The sequence below is a fragment of the Lissotriton helveticus genome, chromosome 4_1 (assembly GCF_964261635.1).
Source record: "Lissotriton helveticus chromosome 4_1, aLisHel1.1, whole genome shotgun sequence".
NCBI lineage: Eukaryota > Metazoa > Chordata > Amphibia > Caudata > Salamandridae > Lissotriton > Lissotriton helveticus.
The window spans coordinates 12572820-12597383 of record NC_136063.1 but is presented as its reverse complement, the minus strand read 5'-3'; the positions used below and the strand labels follow the sequence as shown (position 1 = coordinate 12597383).

General features: G+C 47.4%; 1 protein-coding gene across 1 annotated transcript; it reads right to left on the bottom strand.

The window, feature by feature from the left end:
- Positions 1-3827: 3827 nt before the first annotated feature.
- LOC144826879 (GTPase IMAP family member 3-like) lies at positions 3828-23956 on the bottom strand. Its single transcript, XM_078685337.1, has 2 exons — positions 23887-23956; positions 3828-4633 (listed from the first exon to the last, which is right to left on the bottom strand). The coding sequence occupies exons 1-2, from the start codon at positions 23954-23956 to the stop codon at positions 3828-3830; spliced, it is 876 nt and encodes a 291-aa protein (XP_078541463.1).
- Positions 23957-24564: the final 608 nt, after the last annotated feature.

Genomic DNA, 24564 nt, shown 5'->3' with positions numbered 1-24564 from the left:
GAGCATGACTTCTTGGCATAAAGTTATATTGAAGAAAACCCGGGTTGTCCTCTGATGGTACTAGATGCTCCGGTTATTGAAGAACATGTATGTTCATTCCCATTACTGAATTGGATGGCTGAAATGTTTTCGGATGAGAATGATGACTTCTGTTTGGAGGCTGTCGCAACGTACTGTGCATATACACTGTTGGAGTGAGGTACTTTTTTTTCCCTCTCTCTGCTTCACGATTAACGTCATGTGTTGAACAGCCGATTTTTTTCTCTCTCCCACAACATTTTTTTTTAAACTCATCTCAAAGGCCTTGTTGATTGACGTTGACCTGCACCTATGTGGATACTAAATTATCATATGGTTTCATAATTAGGAGTTTACGCCCATTTTTCCATTGTGTCAAATTTGAACTTGATTCTATCTCTCGAACTTGAACTCTGCGTTCCTAATTTACCGCCAGCTTGTACGTGCTCCGATCAAGAGAGGGTGTAGTATGACTGACTCTTACATTCACACAGTATTAAGTTAGCATGAACTTATTAGAAGTTTAAACACCATTTTACCTCCGGCTGCCTTTTTGCACCCGGTACACTTTAGCTAATTATTTAAAATTAGGCTGCGTGATTTTTTTCACATGAGAATAACTTGTTTTTCTGCATTGTTAGGCTTACATCGAGAGCTCTGTCTGTACAGTGAGTGTTGAGGCCTTCAAGGTTCTCTATACACGGGAGCTGTTGTTTGAACTGCTCAGCGCACGTCTAGCCATAACATATATGCAGCTGCGACCTACTTTGATTTTGGCACCTTTAATAATGCACGGCGTAGGCATGAATTAACACACTTGGAGAACATTCGTACGCTGAGAGCTTGTGCAGAACCCGATGTGATTCACTGCTGCTAATCTTTGAGGTATGGGGTTCCCCATTCGAGTCTAAGAGACCTTCTTTAGTTTATAAAATAGGCTACTAGCAAGGGAGGGTGAAATATAGGTGTATTTAAAATGTAAAACCTGCTTCCATTTAGCATTATAACATGCTTTCTCCCTTTGTAGTTTATGGAATTGTAACTATGCAGACTATCTTATTTCTAATCATATGTCCGCTTGTATTAGCTAAGCTAAGATGCTGGACCTGAGATCACGGCGTTAAAGTAAATATTTTAAACTTGTACGTGTCTCCCTTTACTCCATGTTGTAGACTGGTATGAGAGTGTAACGATAGAGTGCTCTTCTTTCCCACTGTTGCTGAGGTAACCTAAGTCGCATGTTCTGGGTTGTCTAATCATTGGTAATTTTGCTATAGGACAAAGAGCTAATGAGACACTGATGCTAGTCTGGTAGGGGATTCTAGGTACTAAGGTGAGTTTTGGCACACCACAATTCATTAAGGTTCTAGGTCTCTGTGTACAGTTCTGTGTATGAGCATAATCCCTGCAACAGAAGCAGTTGTCTATTTTTCTTACATTTATGGACCTCAGTAGTGCCTTCAACCTGGTGAACAAGACTATGCTTTGGGATATTCTTGGGGGAATGGGACTGCCAGCTCAGTTGATTGATTTTCTTAGAACTTTACAAGCAGACGTAAATTTCTGAGTTGAATACAGCACAGAGGAGGAGACAACTGAATCTTTTAGCCTCCCATGGGGAGCTAGGTAGGGATGTGTTTTGGCTCCAATATTGTTTTTATTATATATTAATAGTCTGAATAATTATCTGTGTGAAAATGGGGTTGACGGCAAAGTCTGTTAGTGTGCCTTCCCTTCTATACGCCAACGACACCGTATTGTTGGCCCGAGCGGCAAATGAATTAAAACCTCTGGTTGACTAGTTTGTTGGGTTCATGGACGATCTGGACCTATATAACAGCATTTTAAAAACCTATTATATGGTCTGCGGGAGGAAGAAAGCTAGAACAAGACCTATTGATATCAAAGGGCATTACATTTCTAGGGTTTTCACCTTTCCCTATTTGGGGGTGTCATTTCACCATCACAACAACTGGCTTTCTTGCATCTCTAGTCGCTGCTCCAAGTTCACACAGCCTGCTGTGCCTAGTTCAGGTTTTCACTGTCGGTGGGTCATAAGCCCATCTTGCCCCTTCCGCAAATCTACAGAATGAAACGTCTCCCAGTCCTGAAATACGGTGCAGCCATTTGGGGATACTGTAGGTGTAGGGCAATCCAGCTTGAAGAGGACCCATTCTGTAGAAAACTTCTGGGGCTGGGTCCAAACAGTTCCTCATTCGCAACCCATGAGGAACTGTGTTTGAATGGTGTGGAGAAGCAGGTCAAACTGGCTCCATTGTTACTCTGGATATCTGTCTGGGTAAACAGGAGATTGAGGTTCAACAGGAGTGCGATTGAGAATTGAATGAAATGCAGGTATGGCCAAAAGATACGGTGTATTAATTATATAAATTCCGTTGCTTGTTCACTAGATGTCAGGGATATGTTTAACCAGACATACCTACTCAAAAAGGGGCACCGTGGTCTTTTTAAGGAAAACATTTTAAAAAACGTTAAAGGTGTTACGGAAGACTGGGCTCTGGAGAAAAACTCCAACTGATCTTATTTACTGCTGAAACTCACTGTTGGTGTTGAACTTTATCTCACAGCAGTTAAACATCCCAGGGACAGATTATTGCTTACTAATTTTCGTTTGGGTGCTATACGTACAATGATCTGTTTCTCTCAGGGCCAGTTGAATCCCCACACTCTTTTAACCTGTCCTTGTGATGATAGTTCACCCCAGACCTTGATACTTCTAGTTTTATTCTTTACATACTATGAATTTTTACATAGAAGGTATTCATTACCACTTTTAAAACAAGGGGCTTTACTCAATTTCGCCATGCCTTTTTATATTTACAGAAGGTGATGTTGGCTGTGACGGGCATTTAGAATTTGCCTTGCACTGGAACAAAATAATGTGTGCTTAGTAAATAATGCTGTCTAAGTTAGGCTGGGTTGTTAAATTCTATAAGGTTTTTAAGGATGTATGACATTACAACGCATGGTTTTACCACGCATGCCTTTACATCGCAGTTTTTACAACGCATGCTGTTACAACGCATAGCGTTAAGGGGTGCTGGATAGTGAATAGTTTAATTTACTATTCCAACTCCAGTCCCCGTGGATAGTAGGGAAGGTGTTGGATAGTAAATTAAATCTATTCCCTATCCTAGAGCGCCCCTCAGCGCTATGCGTTGTAATAACATGCGTTGTAATAGTTGCGTCGTAAAGGCACTGCGTGGTAAAAGTTGAGTTGTAAAGGATGTTCCCCGGTTTTTAAATCCCTACACATTGTTTTTCAGGATGAACTTATCTTTGATGATTATGGTATATTATCAAATAAAGATCAAATTCATTAATTCAAGGGTATACGTGCAGTGAGTGTCAGGTAAGTATTGTTATTTCAGTAGAGTGCAAAAAGGGTGGTAGTACACAATGCTTTGATTATCGTTGATAAGATTTTATTTACTTGAGTGAGTGGAAATGTTTCATCTTCACAATCAGGTTTTAATAAACACAAAAAGACAAGATGTTGACTTTCAATTAGAGCAGACATTCACAGTTCTCACAACTGTTTCTTTGTCACCATGTGAGCACCAAGTTCCCTCTAGCCTTGTACTGGTATATTCCACTCGGTTTATATTTGTAAAAAGAGTCACTCAGGACAAGGGAAGGAGTAGGCGGCATGAGTACACCGGTAACATATATGATGCTTGAGAAAATGGTGAAAGCTAAACTAAAGTAGACTTTGCCAGGTGATCACTGCGCCCCCTCTACCTTGAGGACATGAAGCCATTCAGGGTCTTGGTTCCCGCTCAAGAGACCTATGTTTTTTTGTACAAGTAATAGGCAACTCCTCCTACAGCACCTGATGCTACAGGCATGACAGCCACCATAAATACAAAGGGTGTCCCTGCACCTACAGCTACTGCTACTCCAACTGCCAGCCCCAGCCCAGCTCCTAACGCCATGCCCCGGTTAAATAAACCTTTGCTTTTGTGTTCTGGAGGTTCAGTCGGTATATGAAAATGCCCCCTCTGCTTCTTTATTTCGTGTACCATGTTTATCAGCTCCTCCACCTGTCGGTCGTTCTCCTGTCCTGTTGCCCTGTTGTCGAAGGCGCAGAAACGACCCCCGCATTTTGCAATTAGTTTTTTAAGTTTGGACTCCGATTCCTCTACAAACTCTTGTATTAATTTCTGTCCCAGGTCATCCTTTCGGGTGAACACGACCACCATGTGCTCCTCCGCCCCCTTTCCAAGCACCCTCTGGATGGTGTCCACGGACTCCGCCTCTTCCTGGCTGAAGCGCCCGGTCTGGAGCACCAGGACTATGCCGTGGGGCCCCGGGGCGCAGAGCTCCATACACCGGCTGAGCTCACGCTGCAGCACTACCCTGGGTATATTTATGTTACAGAACCCCAGAGTGTCCACGACCACCAGGGACCTCCCCTTCCAGAGATGGTCCTCCCTCACACACTGCAGGGTGACTGATGTGGGGGAAGATCTGGACTCGAAGCGCCTCTCCCCGAGGATGGAGTTCCCGGTGGCGCTTTTTCCGGCTCCCGCGCTTCCAACAATGAGCAGCCGCAGCTCCTCTCTTCCACTGCATGAACCGTATTGCAATCCACCTGCAAAGAGTAAGATAGTCAGGTCAGAAGAGATGGATGTGCAGGGTCTAAATCAAGTTTAAAGGGAGGAAAGAGTTTTGTGAAACACAATGTTAAAAATTTCAGAACCCAATCTTTAACCTAATAGAAACTTTAAAGTGACACATTTTTAATTAAAAAAGTAAACCGATTGGAAAAAATTGTACTAAGTTGAGTAAATAGCATACATTCAATTTACATTGTTCCTTACATTGAAATACAATCAATGCAAGCTCCTACATCTAATGCACAACATACACATACTTCATTTTGGATCACTCTTAGAAGTGCAGTTAAGTGGTTTCTATCCTGACCCTCTCCTGCTAATCCCTCTTACTCAGCAAATGTTGCCAAAATTAAATAGAAATCAGCAAACTTCGAAGGACAGCTTAGAGTACACATTCAATTCATTCTTGGTGGGAGCAGTGGGGGTCATAGCCACAAAAAATGGATCTTCAGGAACAGGCTGTGTTGCTTGATATGGGAAAAGACATGCAAGGTCATCTGGGGCTCACACTGAGCACTGGAAACAAGGTTTCACTTGTATTATGTAGTCTCCAGCCTGATATTACAAACTTGCAACCCCAATCAACAGTACCTTTAACCAGCATGCCCATTAACCCAGATCCTCAGGTCATTATTGATATTGGCCCCTTAGCCAAGAGGAAAAGGAACTCTAAGCAAGAGAGTGTATCTAGGGCTTCAAGAGTACCTAGAGCTCAGAGGACCATCGCAAATTAAAGTGGGCCCAGCCCTTTTCCACATAACAATGATGCATCCTTTGTTACCAGCGCTGCAAAAAAATGTATCCAAAATTGACTGGGATCATGTTTTCAAAAATGTTTTACCTTAGCATGTTTCCACACGGAGACAGAACACGAATTTTGGAAGGCGCTGCTACCCAGTTATCAAAGACCCATGCCAACTTGCTGGACAATTTAAGCCCAGTTCAGGTCTCCTCATGTAATTTGAATTCTGCCCCAATCCTGGCTCATGGCCTGCTGCAGAGCACAAAGGTATCCATTGCCCCACCTCCCCCCGTTGTTAGCGTAGGGGACCTTGGAAGAAAGGCAAGATAATCTATGGTGTGATGAGGAGTCACAAAGCCTTACATAGAGTACCAGCTCAAGAACCTAACACCAAGTTACAATCTTTCCACAATCAATCCCATCAACCTGCCTCCAAATTGTTGCCCTTATGTGGCCATTATAAATGGTGCACTCTATTTAGATTATTCAATGGACGAACCAACCCCCAAGCTAAACAACGAGGACTACCATTGGTTGTCCCGCAATTAAGACTTTGACATCAACAAATTTAATGACATCTTGTACGTGAGAAGGGTTTGGTGGGATGGCCCAGCAGCCAAACATTTAAGCAAGGATTCGATTGTGTTAAATTGCAAAAGTACAAGTTTGGCCCAGTGGTCTTAGAAACCATCAACAGGGTGCTGGTGTTAATACTGTTCCTTAGGAATACTTCTCTAAATATCATCAACTTCCTCAACCTAGGGTAGAGGGTGGGAATGCATCTTGGAATATGAGCTTCTGTGTCCCAGCCGTGGCTTCTCAGGAGCATAGGACATGGGGTGTCTCGCAATCACTGTCCGGACTATGCTGACCGTAAAATTCATTTTTGTAGCCATGGAGCATAGAGGAATTCAGAGCATGTGAGTTGTATTGCTAAATAGGTTTAATTTTTTTTAAACTAATTTTCACATTTCTGTGTGTGACTCAGGCTGTCAGTTAGGTATCCTTTTCAGGTGGTATTCATCTTGAATTCTAGATATATTACTATGGTCAGCTGTTTTAATGCCATTTTAGGGGGCAATTTTAATGCAAAATTAGGTTCTGTGCCCACAGTGGTTAACCCTTTCCTGTTGCAAGATGTGCCCATTCATCAAGACACTGTTAGCCAGAAGGGAGGAAGGTTACTCAAGGCTTTGTGCAACTCGGGTATCTCTAGTGTTGTTGACCTCACGGGCAACCCCCTTAATGAACCCCTCTCATTTGTGGGCTGTGGTCGTGACTCCACTATTGATTATGCATTAATGTTCAGTCATTTGGTACATTGTGTGCACTCAGGAGGGGTTATAGAATCCTATTATAGTGATCACAATCCAATGTTATTTGTGTTGAATCTACCCATTTGCCCTTGCCCTTCTGGAGCGCCAGGGGCCAAGGTCCTTTCCAAGCAAGACCAGGGCTCAGGACTTAAATGATACCCCCACCCTGGCACAATTATTGATAAAGGAAAAGTCAAAAAAATTAAAGGTCAGCTGTTATCTTGAGTTTTATCAACCATTGATATGCTGGAGGTCTTTCTTATCTTAGGCAGTTCAGTTAGCACTATTCTACTGAGCCATTCCTGGACGGACGTGCAGAGGAAACAGGGATGGTTTAATAAAGAGTTTTGTATTGTCAATTGTAAGTTCTGTGAAATGTTGAATGGAAGACCATGTGATCAGCCAGGTCTTTCAGCTTTCAAATCGCTCCATAGCAAGACAAGACAGAACAGGAAATTTGTTCTGAAGGAAGAGGGATAGGAGTACCTAGTTATATGTTGTAGAGCCTGGGACACCAGGGATTTTTGGTAGATTATTGATAGTAAACAGGCATTTCTCTACCGGTCAGAGGATCTGGGGACCAATATCAACCTGAAAAATGGGTGGGTCACTTTAAAATTATTTACTCATATTCATCTGAGTCCAGGGTGTCGTACAACAAAATATAGTCCCAATTTCCCCTGAAGATCGACTTTGTGCTCTCAGCCCCATTAATAAGGTTCCTGTGTCAGATGGGGTCCCTATGGATTTATTCAAGCCTAACACTAACAACAATTTTTTCTTAATACTGCCACCTGCAACAAAATCCCAGAGTCATGGAAGCATTAATTATTCGTCCCAGCAATTAAGAAAGACAACAAACGGAGATCTGTTGTTATAAACCGTATTGATATTAGACTCCTCAGTGAAGATCATAGGCCAGGTTGTTCTTAATCTAATCAAGGCATTGGTACCAGAGAAAAAAGTCCATTGTCCAGCCCAATATGGCTTCAGGGAAGGTTTGGGAATCTTAGAACGATGTTTAAACCTAAACCTAATATTTGGAAAGTTTATGACAGCTAAGAAAGAGGTGCTCTACATGACATTCAGGGACATAAGCAGTGCTTTAAACAGGATCAACCGGTCCAAGCTCTGGGAAATTTGAACTCAAATTTGTCTCCCTCTCCACTGGTGGATTTTTTACATACATTGCACACAGAGGTTAGCATCTCTCTAAGGTATGGCGCCTAGGGGGAATACACTAACATTTTTTAAACTCTCCTGTGGCCTCTGATAAGGTTGCGTTTTGGACCTAATTTTTTTTTTATATTAAAGACCTCAACTCATTTTTCTTACCAATGAAGGGGACATGCCCAATGTGAAATCTGCATGTTTCCTGGCCCTCATGTATTCAGACGGAAACATCCTTTACAACGCGGTGTTTACACCGCGCAACCTTTACGCGCAGCCATTACAACGCAAGTCATTACTACTACTTGTGCTGGATGACGCTCTTGCTTAAGGAATAGTTTGATTTTCTATTCCAACACCTTCCCTACTGTTACGTGGGCTGGAGTTGGAATAGAAAATTAAATTAATCCATAATCCAGCGCCCTCCAACGCAAGTCGTTGTAAAGACTTGCGTTGTGAAAACCGCGTTGTAAAGTACCGCAATCATACTGACGTACATCCGTATTCAGATGATGCTCTTCTGCTCTCCTGTACGTATAATGGTCTTAGGGGGCTTGTAGATGCCTTTGTGAGGTCCATGATTAGCCTTGACCTTGATACCAACACCTCAAAGACGATCTTTATGGTGTGTGGAAGGCATTGCAGCAAATTGAGGCTGGTAACAATCATGGGTAAATCCATTGCGTGAGTTCCCATATTTAGGGATAACATTCAACCCAAAAAACTGCTGGGCACATTGTCTCTCAAATCGCTGTTTGTGATTCAATTAATTTTGGGGTGCTCTTTTTAAATTCTCTTCCAACATCGGTGGCAAACCCATACTGCTTTTGCTGTGTATAAGCTAAAGAGCCTACCAGTGCTGACTTATGGGGTGGGCATCTGGGCCTACTGAGATCGTTCCAGGTTACGGATTGAGAGGAACTGTTTTTGTAGAAGGTTGTTAGGAAAGGCCCCAAGAACACCCTGTTTTTTCATGCACAAAGAACTGAACTTACACTATGTTGACGACTCAATCCGATTCACTCCTATGCTCCAATGGTTCAATCAATCAGGGAATTGTGAAGTGTGCTACTCACCCGTGAGGGTCCCAAGGCGCTGGAGGCTGTGGGTGAAGCCAGCTCCGAGCTAGCCAAAAAGCCAGGTCTTGAGGCTCTTCCTGAAGATGAGCAGAGTAGGGGAGTGTCTGATTTTGACCAGGAGCTCTTTACAGACCTTGGCCGTGATGTAGGAGCAGGCTCTTGAACCCGCTCTAGTTCTGCGTAATAGTAGGGGTTCTGCTAGGGCGAGGCGGTCGAGGTGAGATTTCCTTTGGGTTCGTGAATTGAGACTCTTTTGTTGAGGTATTTGGGTCCAGTCTTATGGAGAGCTTTGTAGGCATGGGTGAGTAGTTTGAAGGTTACTGTACTCTCGAATGGTAGCCAGTGGACATCTTGCAGGTGTTGGGTGATGTGCTCATGTCGTGGGATTCCGAGGATGAGTCTGGCCGCGGTGTTCTGGATGGTCTGGAGTTTGCGTAGAGGAGATCTGTTGATTTCAGCGTAGAGGGCGTTTCCATAGTCCAGTCTGATTGTTATGAGTGTGTGGGTGATGGTCTTTTTGGCTTCAGCGGGAATCCACTTGAAAGTCTTGCGAAGGATGCTGAGGGTGTGTACCAAGGTTAAATTTGCCAGGATGGGTGGGAGGTCCTTCGCCTTCATGGGTCCTAGGCTCTGGAACTCCCTCCCTCTGGTCATTCGTGCAGAACGCTGTCTCAACCGTTTCCGGTAGCCAGTCAAGACCTGGTTATTTAACCAGTAATTTTTCCTCTTACCGTACGCTACGCTAGCCTTCATCTTAGCGCCGGGAAACCCTTTTTGGGTAGCTGTCGCGCTTTACAAGCTGAAAAAATAAAAACTAAAATAAATAAATAAATACATAAATAAATAAAAATAAATAGCAGGTGGAGGCGATGGCGTTGATCTGGCGGGTCATGGTGAGGGAGGAGTTGAGTATGATGCTGAGGTTCTGGGCATGGTCTGTGGGGGTGGAGGGTTTGCTGAGTGCAGTGGGCCACCAGGCGTTGTCCCAAGCTGAGGGGGAGGTCCAAGGATCAGGACTTCTATCTTCTCCGAGTTGAGCTTCAGACTGCTGCTACTCATTCAGGCTGTAATGCCTTTCATTCCTTCCTGGAAGTTGAGTCTGGTGGCCTTGGGGTCCTACGTGAGGGAGAGGATGAGCTGGGTGTCCTCAGCATAGAATACTATGCTGAGTCCATGCTGTCTGATGATGGGGGCAAGGGGGACCATGTAGATGTTGGATAGCGTGGGACTGAGTGACGATCCTTAGGAAACTCTACAGTTGATCTCTGTGGGTTCGGAGAGGAAAGGTGGAGTGTGATCCTTTGAGTTCTGCCAGAGAGAAGGAGCAGAGCCATTCGAGGGTTGTTCCCTGTATGCAGCATCAAGGAGTTTGGGTCCGAGGGTGCGGTAAGAGACGGTGTTGAAGGCTTCGGAGAAGTTGAGTAGGATGAGGGCTGTGGTGTGGCCCTGGGTGGGAAGGATGCGAATGTCATCTGTGGTGGCAAGAAGTATGGTCTTGGTGCTGTGGTTCCTGCGGAATCCAGATTGGGAAGAATGGAGGATGATGTTTTTTTCGATGAAGTGTGTCAGCTGGGTGTTGACAATCTTCTTGGTGACGTTGGCTGCGGAGGGAAGGAGAGAGATTGGTCGGTAGTTTTTCAGGTCCGTCAGCTCTGCAGAGGGTTTCTTGAGAAAGAGCTTGACTTTTGTGCATTTCCAATCATCGGGGACACTGCCTGATTCAAAGGTGGCGTTAATGGTGCATCGTAGCTCGGGCACTATGGTGGCGGTGGCGCTGTGGAAGTCATGCAGCGGGCAGGGATCTGTGAATCAGTGGGAAAGCTCCCTTCTAGCAAAGTATAGGATCCGTAAGGAGTCTTTTTGGTTTCACACTGGCCAGTATGATATATCTTAAATGCGACCCTGCCTGTTTTATGGCTCTACTGCACACTCTCTTGTGTACTTTATTTTATTTTGTATTTTGTATTTATTATGTGCCATACTGCCGTTGTCACTTGCTGGCCATTTTAAGAAGCCGGGGTCTGCACCAGCAGAGGCCAACCCCCTATGTTTTGCAAATGTCACCTGATCCGGCAGTTGGTTTTGCCGATGGAGCTTTCCTCTTGGTGCTGTGGTTCCTACGGAATCCAGATTGGGAGGAATCAAGGGTGACGTTTTTTTCGATGAAGTGTGTCAGCTGGGTGTTGACAATCTTCTTGGTGACGTTGGCTGCGGAGGACAGTGCCGGATTCAAAGGTGGCGTTAATGGTGCATCGTAGCTCGGGCACTATGGTGGCGGTGGCGCTGTGGAAGTCATGCAGCGGGCAGGGATCTGTGGGGGCTCCAAAATTAGTGTTCTTCATGGTCGTTGTAGTGTCTTCAGTGGTGACAGGGGGCCAGGCAGTGATGGTGGACTGACAATCGTTGTTGGAGGAAAGGGCAGTTTCTGCAGTCTGTTCGCTGAAGTTGTCATAGAGGGCCTTGATTTTCAGGTGGAAATAGGATTTGAGCTTTTTGCAGAGGTCTGGGGAGGGAGTGACGTCCATGCTTTTGCTTGGGGGTTTTGTGAATCGTTTGATGATGCTGAAGAGTTCCTTCAGGTTGCTGGCATTGGTGAGGATTTTATTCCGGATGAAAGTACTTTTCGTGGATCTTAGGAGTTGGTGGTAGTCTGTCATGGCGTTCTTGTAGGTGGCGGTTTGATGTAACTAATTTACATCCCTCAATTGTGATGTGATTAAGGATTGCCTTAATTGTGAGTTTGGCCATAAAATGATGTGGCCTGCATATGTAAAGCATTTGGCTGTCTCCATGGGCAGACATGCTTTGTATTCCTCTCCACAGGCGATGGGCAGGAGTTAGAGTGTTAACAGTGGATTGGATTATGGTCTATGTGCCAAAGAATTCAGAGAAGGTGAGCCCCTGGATAAACCCACCCTGAAAGATTACTTGATTATTAAAACTAAGATTTGGGAAGAGGATGTAGCCTTACGGCTAGAGCCGTCAACCTCGAAGCTGAGGAACCAGGTTCGATTCTCGGCAATGACGCTCAACATCCTGTGATTATTGGGCAAATCACTTTATCTCCCCATGCCTAACAAAAAGGAATGTGTCCTTGTATAACAAATGTGGTGCTCATGTAAAGTGCACTGATACCCGATGTCTCGGGTCTAGTTTGCGCAATATAAAACTCTAAAAAAAATAATGGACCAGGGCCATACTTGTCATTAGTGAAGAATCAGTGGGAAAGATCCCTTCTAGCAAAGTATAGGATCTGTAAGGAGTCTTCTTGGTGTCCCAGCCGGCCAGTATGATATATCTTAAATGCAACCCTGCCTGTTTTATAGCTCTGCTGCACACTCTCTTGTGTACTTTATTTTATTTAGTATTTATTATGTGCCATACTGCTGTTGTCACTTGCTGGCCATTTTAAGAAGCCGGGGTCTGCACCAGCAGAGGCCAACCCCCTATGTTTTGCAAATGTCACCTGATCCGGAAGTTGGTTTTGCCGTTGGAGCTTTCCTACAAATGCCCTTCTATGGCAGAATTCAGCAAACTATTAGCCTGCTTCACATTTATTATTAATTGTAATTTTTGAGCATATCTTCTTTTTTACTGTTATTGCTTCCTCTTTGTTCATGATCATGTTATTAAGTATGGTTATGTATTTTATTTATTGTATTCATATTTTTAAGAATGTGCATCTCATCCTTGTATGATGATATGTATGATCCTATATTACTGTTTTACATGGATATTTTCATTTATGGATCTTTTCTGGCCCTCTTTTGAGCCAAATTAAGAAATTTGAGTTGTTTGCTAAAACAGCAGCAATAAAATCACCTCCACATACAGCCAATTTGACCCTCAACTGGACCCTGTTACCTTCTCAGATCACCTTCCCATCACAGCTGAAGAATGAACCCTGACCTCGTGGACTTCGAGCACCACATTTGGTCGCTGTTACTATTGAGACCATTCACTTGGGGGATTTTATCTAACCTTTACCCACCATTTCTTCAGCAAAGGACTAATACCAATTAGCGAAGCACTAATACCCATTACTAAGTACCTCCATCAACTCAGCCAGGTTCCTGCACCCATAGAAACATGCCACCATCATACCCCTGCTCGAGAAACCATTCAGTAACCCAGCCACACTTTCCAACCTCATACCCATCTCTCTACTACCATACCCGGCAAGGGTCTTAGAGAAATGAATCACCTGCTGCTTCACCAACCACCTCAGCAACACCTGGCTCTTTGATGCCACGCAGTCTATTTTCAGTCCCAACCTCAGTACAGAAACAGCACTCATTGCTGCCACAGATGACATCCACATGATCCTTGACAAAGGAGAAAATACAGTCCTCATCATCATTGACCTTTGCTGCATTTGGCAGGGCCTCAAATCCCATCCACACCTGGTGTCTACAGACGATTGTCATCCTAAGACCCGCTCCCTGCTGGATCTGCTTCTTCTTAACCAAAAGAAAACACACCATCAGCCTGGAACCTAACTCCTTGAAAGCCTGCAAACTCTTATGCGGAGTGACTCAAAGTTAATTGATCAGCCCCACCCTCTTCAATGTAGCTTTGAGCTCTCTGGCCAATGTCATCCACGCACATGATATCAACATCCTCTCTTATGCAGACAGCACATAACTCATACTCTCCCTCTCAGACAAGACCCCCCTACATAAGAAACAGGTTCACTGCCCGTATGATCAAAGTCACTAACTGTCTCTAGCTCAACACTGACAAGACAGAAGTAGTGATCTTCAGCAAGAACACTTCACTATTGACCTCCAACTCATGGCCTGTTGAGATCGGGCCCATACCCAGCACCCATACCAAGAACCCCGGGAATAATGACTGACAGCAAACTGAACAGGACTACAGATTTGAACAGATTTGAACGTTGTCACTGCATCTTGCTTCCACACCTTGAAGATTCTGGGGAAGATCCTCATTTGGCTCCCAAAAGCAACACTAGAAAATCAGCCAGTCAAGTGTTGGTCACTAGCAAGCTGGATTACGTGAACACCCTTAAGCCGGGTTCACCAAGAAATTCACTAGAAGACTGCAAACCATCTAGAGCTTGGCAACCAGATTCATCCTCAGCCCCCCACACAGAACTTCCATCACATCACACCTCAGGAATCTCAAGTGGCTCCCAATGCAGAAACAGACCCATTTCAATCTCCTCAAGCACATTTTAGAGGCACTAAAAACGTAAGGCCTCATTTACGAGAAGAAGCGCATCGGTGCGTGAAAGCAGCGATGCCCCACTTCTCAGTGCACCCTCCTTGCGACACCAATGATGTGTCATATTTACAATAAGACGCTTAATGTCGCAAGGAAGGACAGATACGTCAGTATAACTGATGTATCTGTTAGCGCAAAAAGTGGCGCATTGATGGAGTTCTGTCAATCAATCAATCAATCAATCAGGTCATTTATAGAGCGCACTACTTACCCGTAGGGTCTCAAGGCGCTAGGTGGGGGGGGTGCCGTTACTGCTCGAACAGCCAGGTCTTGAGCTTCTTCCTGAAGGAGAGGTGGTCTTGGGTCAGGCGCAGGTCGGTCGGGAGTGAGTTCCAGGTCTTGGCGGCCAGGTAGGAGAAGGACCTTCCTCCTGTTGTCGCTCTTCGGATGCGGGGGACGGCGGCGAGGGCGTGGCTGGTTGATCTGAGGAGGCGCTTGGGAGTGTAGAAGTTGATCCGGTTGTTGAGGTAGCTCGGGCCTTGGTCATGTAGGGCTTTGTGCGCGTGGGTGAGGAGACGGAAGGTGATTCTCTTGTTGACCGGGAGCCAATGCAGATCTCTCAGGTGTCCGGAGATGTGGCTGCGTCGGGGGATGTCGAGGATGAGTCTGGCCGAGGCGTTCTGGATCCGCTGGAGTCTCTTCTGGAGCTTGGCGGTGGTTCCGGCGTAGAGGGCGTTGCCGTAGTCCAGTCGGCTGGTGACGAGGGCCTGGGTGACCGTCTTCCTCGTCTCGGTGGGGATCCACCGGAAGATCTTACGTAGCATGCGCAGGATGTTGAAGCATGACGAGGAGACGGCGTTGACTTGTCTGGTCATGGAGAGGGAGGAGTCCAGGATGAAGCCCAGGTTGCGTGCGTGGTCCGTCGGTTTGGGTGCGGTGCCCAGGGCGGGGGGCCACCAGGAGTCGTCCCAGGCGGAGGGCGAGGAGCCCAGGATGAGGACCTCCGTCTTGTCTGAGTTCAGTTTCAGGCGGCTGGTCGTCATCCATTCGGCTACATCTCTCATCCCTTCGTGCAGGTTGGCTCTGGCGGTGGCGGGGTCGTTGGTCAGGGAGAGGATCAGCTGGGTGTCGTCGGCGTAGGAGATTATGTTGAGGTTGTGTTGGCGTGCGATGGCCGCGAGGGGGCTCATGTAGACGTTGAAGAGGGTGGGGCTCAGTGAGGATCCTTGAGGGACGCCGCAGATGACTTTGGTGGCCTCTGACTTGTACGGTGGTAGGCGGACTCTCTGTGTTCTTCCGTTGAGGAAGGAGGTGATCCATTCCAGTGCCTTCTCCTGGATTCCGATGTTGCCGAGGCGCTGCACTAGGGTGCGGTGGCAGACATTGTCGAATGCCGCGGAGAGGTCCAGGAGGATGAGGGCCGCTGTTTCTCCGTTGTCCATCAGGGTTCGAATGTCATCGGTGGCAGCGATGAGGGCGGTCTCGTGCTGTGGTTCGCTCGGAAGCCAGACTGTGAGGGGTCGAGGGATCCATTCGTCTCGAGGAAGGCGGCCAGCTGTTTGTTGACGGTCTTCTCGATGACTTTGGCCGGGAACGGGAGGAGCGAGATGGGACGGTAATTCTTGAGGTCGGTGGGGTCTGCTGTGGGTTTCTTGAGAAGCGCGCTGAGTTCGGCGTGCTTCCAGCTCTCGGGGAAGGTGGCGGTGTCGAAGGAGGTGTTGATGATGTCCCGCAGGTGGGGTGCGATGACAGCGTCGGCCTTGTTGAAGACGTGGTGAGGGCAGGGGTCAGTCGGAGATCCGGAGTGGATGGAGTTCATTGTGCGGATGGTGTCTTCGGTGCTGATCGGAGTCCAGGTGCGGAGGGTGGTGGTGGGTGGCGTTGTTGCGGTTGTGGCTTGCGTTGGTTGGTTGCTGAAGCTGTTGTGTATGTCCGCGATCTTGTTGTGGAAGTAGGACGCGAGGGAGTTGCAGAGGTCTTGCGATGGGGTGATGTCATTGTTTCCGGCGTTGGGGTTGGAGAGCTCTTTCACGATGTTGAAGAGTTCCTTGCAGTTGTGTGCGTTGTTGTCCAGCCGGTCCTTGTATGTATTTTTCTTGGTGGCGCGGATCAGTTGGTGGTGTTTCCGGGTGGCGAGCTTGAGGGTGGTCATGTTGTCCGTAGTTGGTTCCCTTCTCCAGACTTTCTCGAGGGCTCGACAGTTCTTCTTGGAGCTCTTGCGTTCGTCGGTGAACCATGGTGTTTTTCTGCTGCAGGGTCTGCTGGGTGGGGTTCTCAGAGGGGCGAGTTCGTCCGCGCAGTTGTTGATCCACTTCGTGAGGTTGTCGGCGGCCTGGCTGGGGTTCGCTGAGCTGGCGGGAGGGTGCTGGCTCAGGGAAGCGGTGAGCTGGTCGGCTGTGATCTTGTTCCAGCTTCTTCGGGCAACCTGTTGCTGGTGGTGGTGGATCGTCGTTCTTTTGAAGGTGAAGTGGACGCAGCTGTGGTCCGTCCAGTGGAGTCCTGTTGCGTGGCTGAAGGTGACGTCTTTGCTGGATGAGAAGACGGCGTCGAGTGTGTGTCCGGCGAGGTGGGTGGGGGTGGTCACCAGTTGCTTGAGTCCGAGGTTGGCGAGGTTGTCGAGCAGGGTGGTGGTGTTGCGGTCGTTGTTGTTCTCCAGGTGGAAGTTGAGGTCCCCCAGGAGGATGTAGTCGGCGGAGGGGAGGGCATGCGGGCTGACGAAGTCGGCGATGTCCTCGCTGAATTGTGTGCGTGGTCCCGGGGGTCGGTAGATCAGGGTGCCTCTGAGGGTGGTCTTCGGGTTGGTGTGGATCTGGAAGTGCAGGTGTTTGGCGGTGGTGAGGGTGTCGTCGGTGTTGGTCGTGATGCGGATGGTGTCTCTGTGGATGATGGCGATGCCTCCTCCCGTCTGGTTGGCGGTGCGGTCCCTCCGTGTGATCTTGTAGCCCTCTGGGATGGCGATGTCGGGGGCTGAGGAGGCGTTCATCCAGGTCTCGGTGAGGAAGGCAACGTCAGGGGCGGTGGTGTTGAGGAGGTTCCAGAGTTCTACGGCGTGTCTGTGGACGGAGCGGGTGTTGAGCAGGATGCACTTGAGGTGGTTGCTGCTGATGTTCGGCTTGGCGAGTGCTGGTGCAGGGTGAGTCCGAATGCAGGTGAACTTGCAGGCGTGGCAGCTGAAGGGTCCGTGGGTGTGCTTCGGGGCGGCTCGATGACATCCTGGGATGCGGCCGGTGTTGAGTGCGCTGAGTTCGGCGGCGTTGTAGGTTCGTCGGGTCGGCTTCCGTCGGAAGCCTAACGCAACTCCAGCACTGGTCCGTGTGACAGGGCCTGCATCACCTTTACGCCTTCCATGAGCCAGGCGTAAGGTTTTGACGCATTGGCTTCCAAGAAGAGGTACAATGTGGCGCAGGGGTTTACGAACCAACGCATCCATTTAGATGTGTCACTTCATAAATATCGCGCAACATGGCGCATGTTTTACGCCACTGGTGGTGCATAAGTCATGGATGGGGCTCATAAATGAGCCCCTTAGTCTCTACCTATCTGAATGGTCGTATCTCCTTCCACCAGCCACCCAGACACCTCCACTGAGCAAGATCCTACTCACACACATATCACTTATACTCAGAACCAGATCAGGAGGTGCACATTCTCTTACATCACTCCTAATGCATGGAATGGCCTCCCAGTCCACATCAAAGCTTCTTCTTGTGAAGACCTGCCTTTTCAATTTACCAACCTACCATAGACAAGCACCTATTGGAGGGTCAGGACTCGATCATTCACACCTAATTACAGGGCAGGCCAGGCAGCCTAAATCTGATATCAGCTGCTTAACCAGAAGAGGCTATCAGTGGCCATTTAGGCAGCTAGAAAAGTAAACTTCTAAATTTACTTATCGAATATAACTATGTTAACTACGACTTTGGCTATATGACGCATTTAAAGTAACTATTATTTGATACCTTGGACCATCTTTCTGGCTAGTCTCATATTGAAGTAACTTTTTGTTAGAGTTTTTACAAGTAACCATGTTTAGCTAAATGGACTACCATCCTTACAGGAGGGAAAATCATTTGGAGATTTTCACTACCAATACATGTAAACACACTTTGTACCATTACCTGTCTTGGAACCATACACCCCACCCTCTGTGCACTTACAGTATATATTAGGGGTGACATGCTGCCTAGCACCCAGAATGTGCTTGCTATTTCCAAGGTGGCACAGTCAATACTTTAGTGCACTAACTGACATTTAATTTACAGGCCCTAGGTACACAGAGTTCCATATATTAGGAAATCACAGGAAAATCAAGGATTAGCTAATCAGTACACACTGGCATGTATTTGTGGGCGTCAGCAGACTTACACTGGGTGCTAGAAGTTATCTCCCTAGTGTGAAAAATCATTAGGCAAGTACCTAACTCATCCAAAATAAGCGCAAAACGTGAGGGTGAATCTGCAAAAAAAAACTTTGCCATGCACAATCCAAAATGGATAAAATACTTCAATGCCTCAATTTAAGTCCAAAATTATGACTTAAAAACACATCCGAGCCACAACAAATCCAGAACAAGTTTGGAGAAAATTGCTAGCTCATCTGCTTGGTCAAAGTCTTTAAAGTGAAACACCCTCCCGCCCTAACCCCCAAACTGTTCCCTGGAGCTAGACCACAACTAATAATCGTTCCACAGGTATTAGGGAAGGCAAACATATATGCATGTACAAGACATTACAGAAGGGAAAAGGGAGACACGTGATAAGTTTTTAGAAAGTGCTCATGGCTTCATGTATTTAAAGTAACAAATTATACAGAACAGTTATATCAGCACTGTGGGCATAAATTGCAACGGCAACCCAAAAGGACTTGGTGCACTATTGTGCTCGTGACACACCAGGTGACGGCACAAGTGACAAGTGAGAGAGCAGCGTAAGGCGCAATTTGACAAGGTGAAAAAAATGTATACAGAAATATGTGGTTCATCAAGAATTATTATTTGTAATAGTTGATCACGGTTTGGCTAGACATTTATGTGAACCATAGTTGAGTATGTGCCGCAGATTGCGCTAAATAGTCGGTCAACGGAGTTGCGTTATTCAGGTTAATCTTCAGGACCGGGAAGCCAAAGTAAGGTGTGCTGTATAGCGGAGGAAAGGGGAGAGATCAGGGAGGGATGGTACAGGGGAGGCGGGCGTGTTGAGAAGTGGTAGGGGCGCAGGGAGGGCAAAGGTGAGCCTACCTGTAGGAGGCAGGGTGCAAACTGTGGCTCTGTGGCCCGTATCAGTGCCGCTGCAATGGCTGGGCGCTGGATCTACCAGGGACAATCCTTCGGAAGGCTACAGTGCCGGCTCATCGGCTTAAGGGCTTTTCGCCCTCGTTGCGGGTTTCCAACCTAAATGTTAGATCAGCTCTGAGCCACTACCAGAATATCTATGACTTAGTTGAGGATGGTGCCCCAGATGTCCTAGCCATTACGGAAACCTGGCTTCAGGACACGGATGTAGCTATTCCAAATCTGGTTTGTCCTCCTGGCTATTCTATGTTTACTCTGAACAGACCGTCCAGAGGTGGCGGTATAGCGCTTATAGTCAGGTCCTGCTTTGCATGCGTGTGGAATGGCCTTAACATCGCCGGCTGTGAAAGCGCCTCTTTTAAAATCACTGTCAGCCCTGAATTTACATTCTCTGGGATGGTGGTGTACCGTCCGCCGGGTAGCGATGTGGTGTTTCGAGGTTCGTTTCCAGATGCCCTTGGCACACTGATCATAGGGTGTGCCAATTACTCCATCCTGGGCGACCTGAACTTACATTTCGACGCACCCTCCAACTTGGCGGTTCGTAGCATCACCGCTGACCTAGAGGCCTTTCAGCTTGTTCAGCTGGTTTCGCAGCCTACCCACATAGGGGGTCATATTCTTGACCCCTTTTTTACCAACTTGCCGGGGACTTATAACACATCTATCTCTCCGCTAACATGGACTGACCATTTTTTGGTGACCATTCTGTGTCCCATCCCGGCGGCTCCTTCCACCCCGTCGGTGAGATGTGTTCCAAGGAGATTGTGGGATAAACTTAGGCTAGAGGATTTTCACCATCTTCTAGCGGAAGATCCGTTGGGTCCATTGGAAGATGTGGAGGAGGGGTATGACCGCTTCTGCTCCTGGACTACCAGGGCTCTCGACACTCTGATTCCCATTACATCGAGTAAAATCAGTACTAGAGAATCGAGCCCCTGGTACGACAGTGCCCTGCGTGCCTTGAAGAGAGCCTGTAGACGGGCAGAAAGAGCTTGGCGAAAGACATATGGAGCTGATTTAAAAGCTGCATATGCTGCATCCACCAAGACTTATCATCGGGCCATTTGTCGAGCTCGGGCAGCTTATTATGCTGCAGAATTTCGCTGTAGCCCAAACCCGTCGAAGACCATCTTTAAGGCCGTGAAGGATCTGGTAGCGAAGCGAACTTCCTCGGCAGTGGTGAGTTCCATCTCCCACTGTGAATCCCTGGCTGCGTATTTCCTGGGGAAAGTCCAAACAATCTATCGGGCATTCCCTAACACAGGGATCGACTTGGGAAGTTCTAATGCGACGCCACTCTCTATTACCCTGCTCTCCTTTCCCCCTCTTCCCTTAGATGGGTTTGACAAACTCGCTTTGCGAGTTAAATCTGGCTCTCCATCTGATCCAGTTAGGCCCGCTCTGTTTAGAGAGCAGGCCTTCATGGGGCGCACTGTGGTGTGTTCCCTGGTCAACCTATCTTTGGAGTCAGGGGTGGTTCCAACTAAGTGGAAGCAGGCGGTGGTGTCTCCCATCCTCAAAAAGCCTTCCCTGGACCCTTCTATGCCCGAGAACTATCGGCCCATCTCGCTGCTGCCTTGGCCGGCGAAGATAACAGAGGCCCATGTCAATCTGGCCCTGTCTGAGTACCTCACACGAACCAATGTCCTCGACCCCACACAAAACGGCTTCCGTGCTGGGCACAGCACGGAGACCGCTCTCCTTGTGATGGTGGAACATCTCCGTGCGGTGTTGGATGCTGGACAGACGGCGGTGCTGATACTGTTAGATCTCAGCGCCGCCTTTGACACAGTCTCTCACAGCATCCTCCTGCATCGGCTCGTGGAGATAGGTGTCGGTGGACAGGCTCTGCAATGGTTCCGCTCCTACCTTGGCGACCGTTCCTTCTGTGTTTCCATCCCTCCCTTCAAGTCCAACTTCCAACCACTGGCCATGGGGGTTCCACAGGGATCCTCGCTGAGTCCCACGTTGTTTAATCTCTACGTGAGACCGCTAGCTGATGTCGCTAGGCAGTGGGGCCTAACCTTGGTCTCATATGCCGACGACACACAGCTGGCGTTACTCTCAGCGGGGATGCGGAAGTGGATGCCCCCAGGTTTCAGGATGGATTGAAGGCGGTGGCTAGCTGGTTGACAGGGAACTGTCTCCAGCTGAATGCCACTAAAACAGAGGTTATGGTTGTCGGCAGGGGAGCGGAACTCTGGGGTGACCATTGGTGGCCATCTGAGTTGGGACCATCCCCGGCGCCGGTCTTGGAGCTGAAAAATCTGGGAGTGTGGATAGACTCGGGTCTGACTTTCGTAGGGCACACTAAAAGAACAGCGGCTTGCTGCTTTGGTCTGTTGAGAGGCTTAAGACCTGTTCTCAAATATTTTGATGCCCCAACCAGACAGCTTGTAATCCAGGCCTCTGTCATCTCTCGCCTGGATTACGCGAGTTCTCTTCTCGCCGGGGCCAATCAGGCCGAGCTTACTCGATTACAACGGGTACAAAATGCCGCAGCCAGGGCGATTGTCGGCCTCCCTAAATTTTGCTCGGTCGCGAATGTTCTTCGCTCCCTACACTGGCTCCCAATACGGAAGCGTATTCTTTTTAAGATACTCTGCCTCGCTTTTAAGATCTTGAGAGGCATGGGCCCTGAAATCTTGTCTGGCTCTCTCTCCCTTTATGTCCCTACTCGCACTCTTCGCTCCCAGGGCCAGGCCCTGGTTGTAGTCCCCAGATACAGGCTCTGCCGCATGGGCGGCCGCTCATTTGGTGTAAAGGCGGCATCAGCTTGGAACTCCCTCCCGGTGGAATTGCGCCTGTTAGAGGATCTTATGGCTTTTAGGAAAGCCTTGAAAACATTCCTGTTTTAGTCTTCAACCCCCAGTCTGTGTCATGTATTTAGAGTGGTCCTTTCTGGTTCTCTTTTAGCTGTGTTATGTTTTTTATGCGCTCCCTTGTCAATGCGCCAGGACGCTCCTTAGCTGGAGTATCTGTGCGCACAATAAAAACCAATAACATAACATAACATAACATAACAAACGTCAAGGGGCAGCTTGGCTTGTCCAATGAAGAAACAATGTTCCATCATAGGAAAGCTGAGGATTCTGGGTGGTGTGGAGAGAGAAAGAGCGTCTGCATGATGGAAGGTACTGGTGATTCTAGGTGGTAACTGGGGGTGAAAATATGGTCAAATACTGGAAAAATGTAAGGGAGACTGCGTGTGATGAGACGCGGAGAGAAAGCAGGCTTACCTAATGTCGATGTAGCTCAGGAGTCAGAAGGGCAATGCACAGGGTCAGAGCCCCAATCCACTGTTTCAGGTAGAGCAAGGAGAATTGGCCCGTGGAAAGAATCCTGGTTCGGCAGTAGAAGGACTGAGTGGAGCGTCCGCGTGGTAGAAGGCACCGATCTTTGTAGGGTGTACCATGGGGGTAAAATACGGTAATGAACTGAAACATCGTTAAGGGATACTGCATGTGAGGAGGCGCTTTGGGAATGTAGGCTTACCTAAGAGCACGCATGCTGACAGAATATCTTAAATCAGACATCATCCGCCTGGGCTTACAAATTCACAATACACCTGCTATCTTCACCCAAGACTCCAAATTCAATACAGGTTTCAGCCATCTGGCGACAATTTGTTCCTGCCACTGGATGGTTTTAGGAAATGACACGGCCATAGGACACAGCCTAAAGGAACTTGAGGAGATTGCAGACCTTGAGAGACTCATATGTTATGTTATAAAGTTTTTGTATAGCGCCTATCACCGCCGGTCTCTAAGCGCTTGGAGGGCAGTACAATATCGGATGCCAAGGGCCTCCTGGACAAAATCAACTCCACTATTGCCATGTTCAACACTTTTGAACTTTACAAAAAAATCACCAAAATTCGAAAAGACAAAAGGTACTGTGATACAGAAAAGACCTGCCCATACCTATGTGATGAGTTTTACAATACTCCGTACAATCCCCCAATAACCCGCAACTGGGTAAGGTTTTGCAACAATCAACAGATTACTTTTTCAGATCCCTCCAACACGTCCATAGAAGACTCAGACACAACTGAAGGACGGAGCACCCCGAAGAAACACCAACAGACCACCACCCCTACTGCCTCCTGGTCTTTTAGAACAGGGCCGAGGCAACGCAACAACCGCCAATTTCAATACTACAGAGAACGACAAACCAGAAGAAAGTTTTACCAATGGGGCCCACCACAATGATCAACCACACTCTACCAACCCTGCCTTACCCCCGACACAACACCATCCACCAGCAACCTAGATCTGCAATTGATACCTATATTTAACCTGTCCAGCCACACTCTGCCCAGTGAAAAATCAAAACTCCTGAGTAGAGGCCTCAGTTTTGTTCCCACTTTTTTGAGCTCCAAGCCAAATTGTTGCAGTTTTTCGACACATGAGGTTAAATCAATTCTTTGCAAACAAACCTGAGTCTACTTTTACTGCCAGACCCCGTTTCCACCCTCCATTCACCTTCAATCCGCCACCAGCCACCATGCCCCCAGAGATGCTCTGCTTCGAACGTCTGGTTCTACGTGAACTAACACCTCTCCAAAAATAATTTGAGTATGTTCCATACAACCTCCCATGGTTAGAGAAACAAGAGCTTCTCAACCTCAAAGAGAGAACAGATTTAATCATCAAACCTGCAGATAAGGGCGTTGGGATTGTGGTCATGGGCACTGACAAATATGACCTTGAAATCAATAGACAACTGGCCAACACCAACCATTACTGTCCTCTCACCAAGGAACCTTTACCTGAACTGAAAACCAAAATCCAGCAAGTCACCAGCCAAGCAAGATCTGAAGGCATTATCTCACAAAAGGAATTCACATTTTTGAACAACCAACATCACGGAACACCAGTGATCTATATATTACCAAAGATACATAAAAACAGTGCAAACCCACCCAGACGTCTGATCGGGTTGTGGCTCCATCCTTGAGTCATTGGGCAAGTATATCAACGCCATCATCAAGAATTTCGTACCACTAACAGAAACATTCGTATGTGACAGTATGGACTTTATAATAACCATTGAGGACAGAACCTTTGATATCAACACCGAACTCATGGTGGGACTTTATATAAAGTCACTAAAT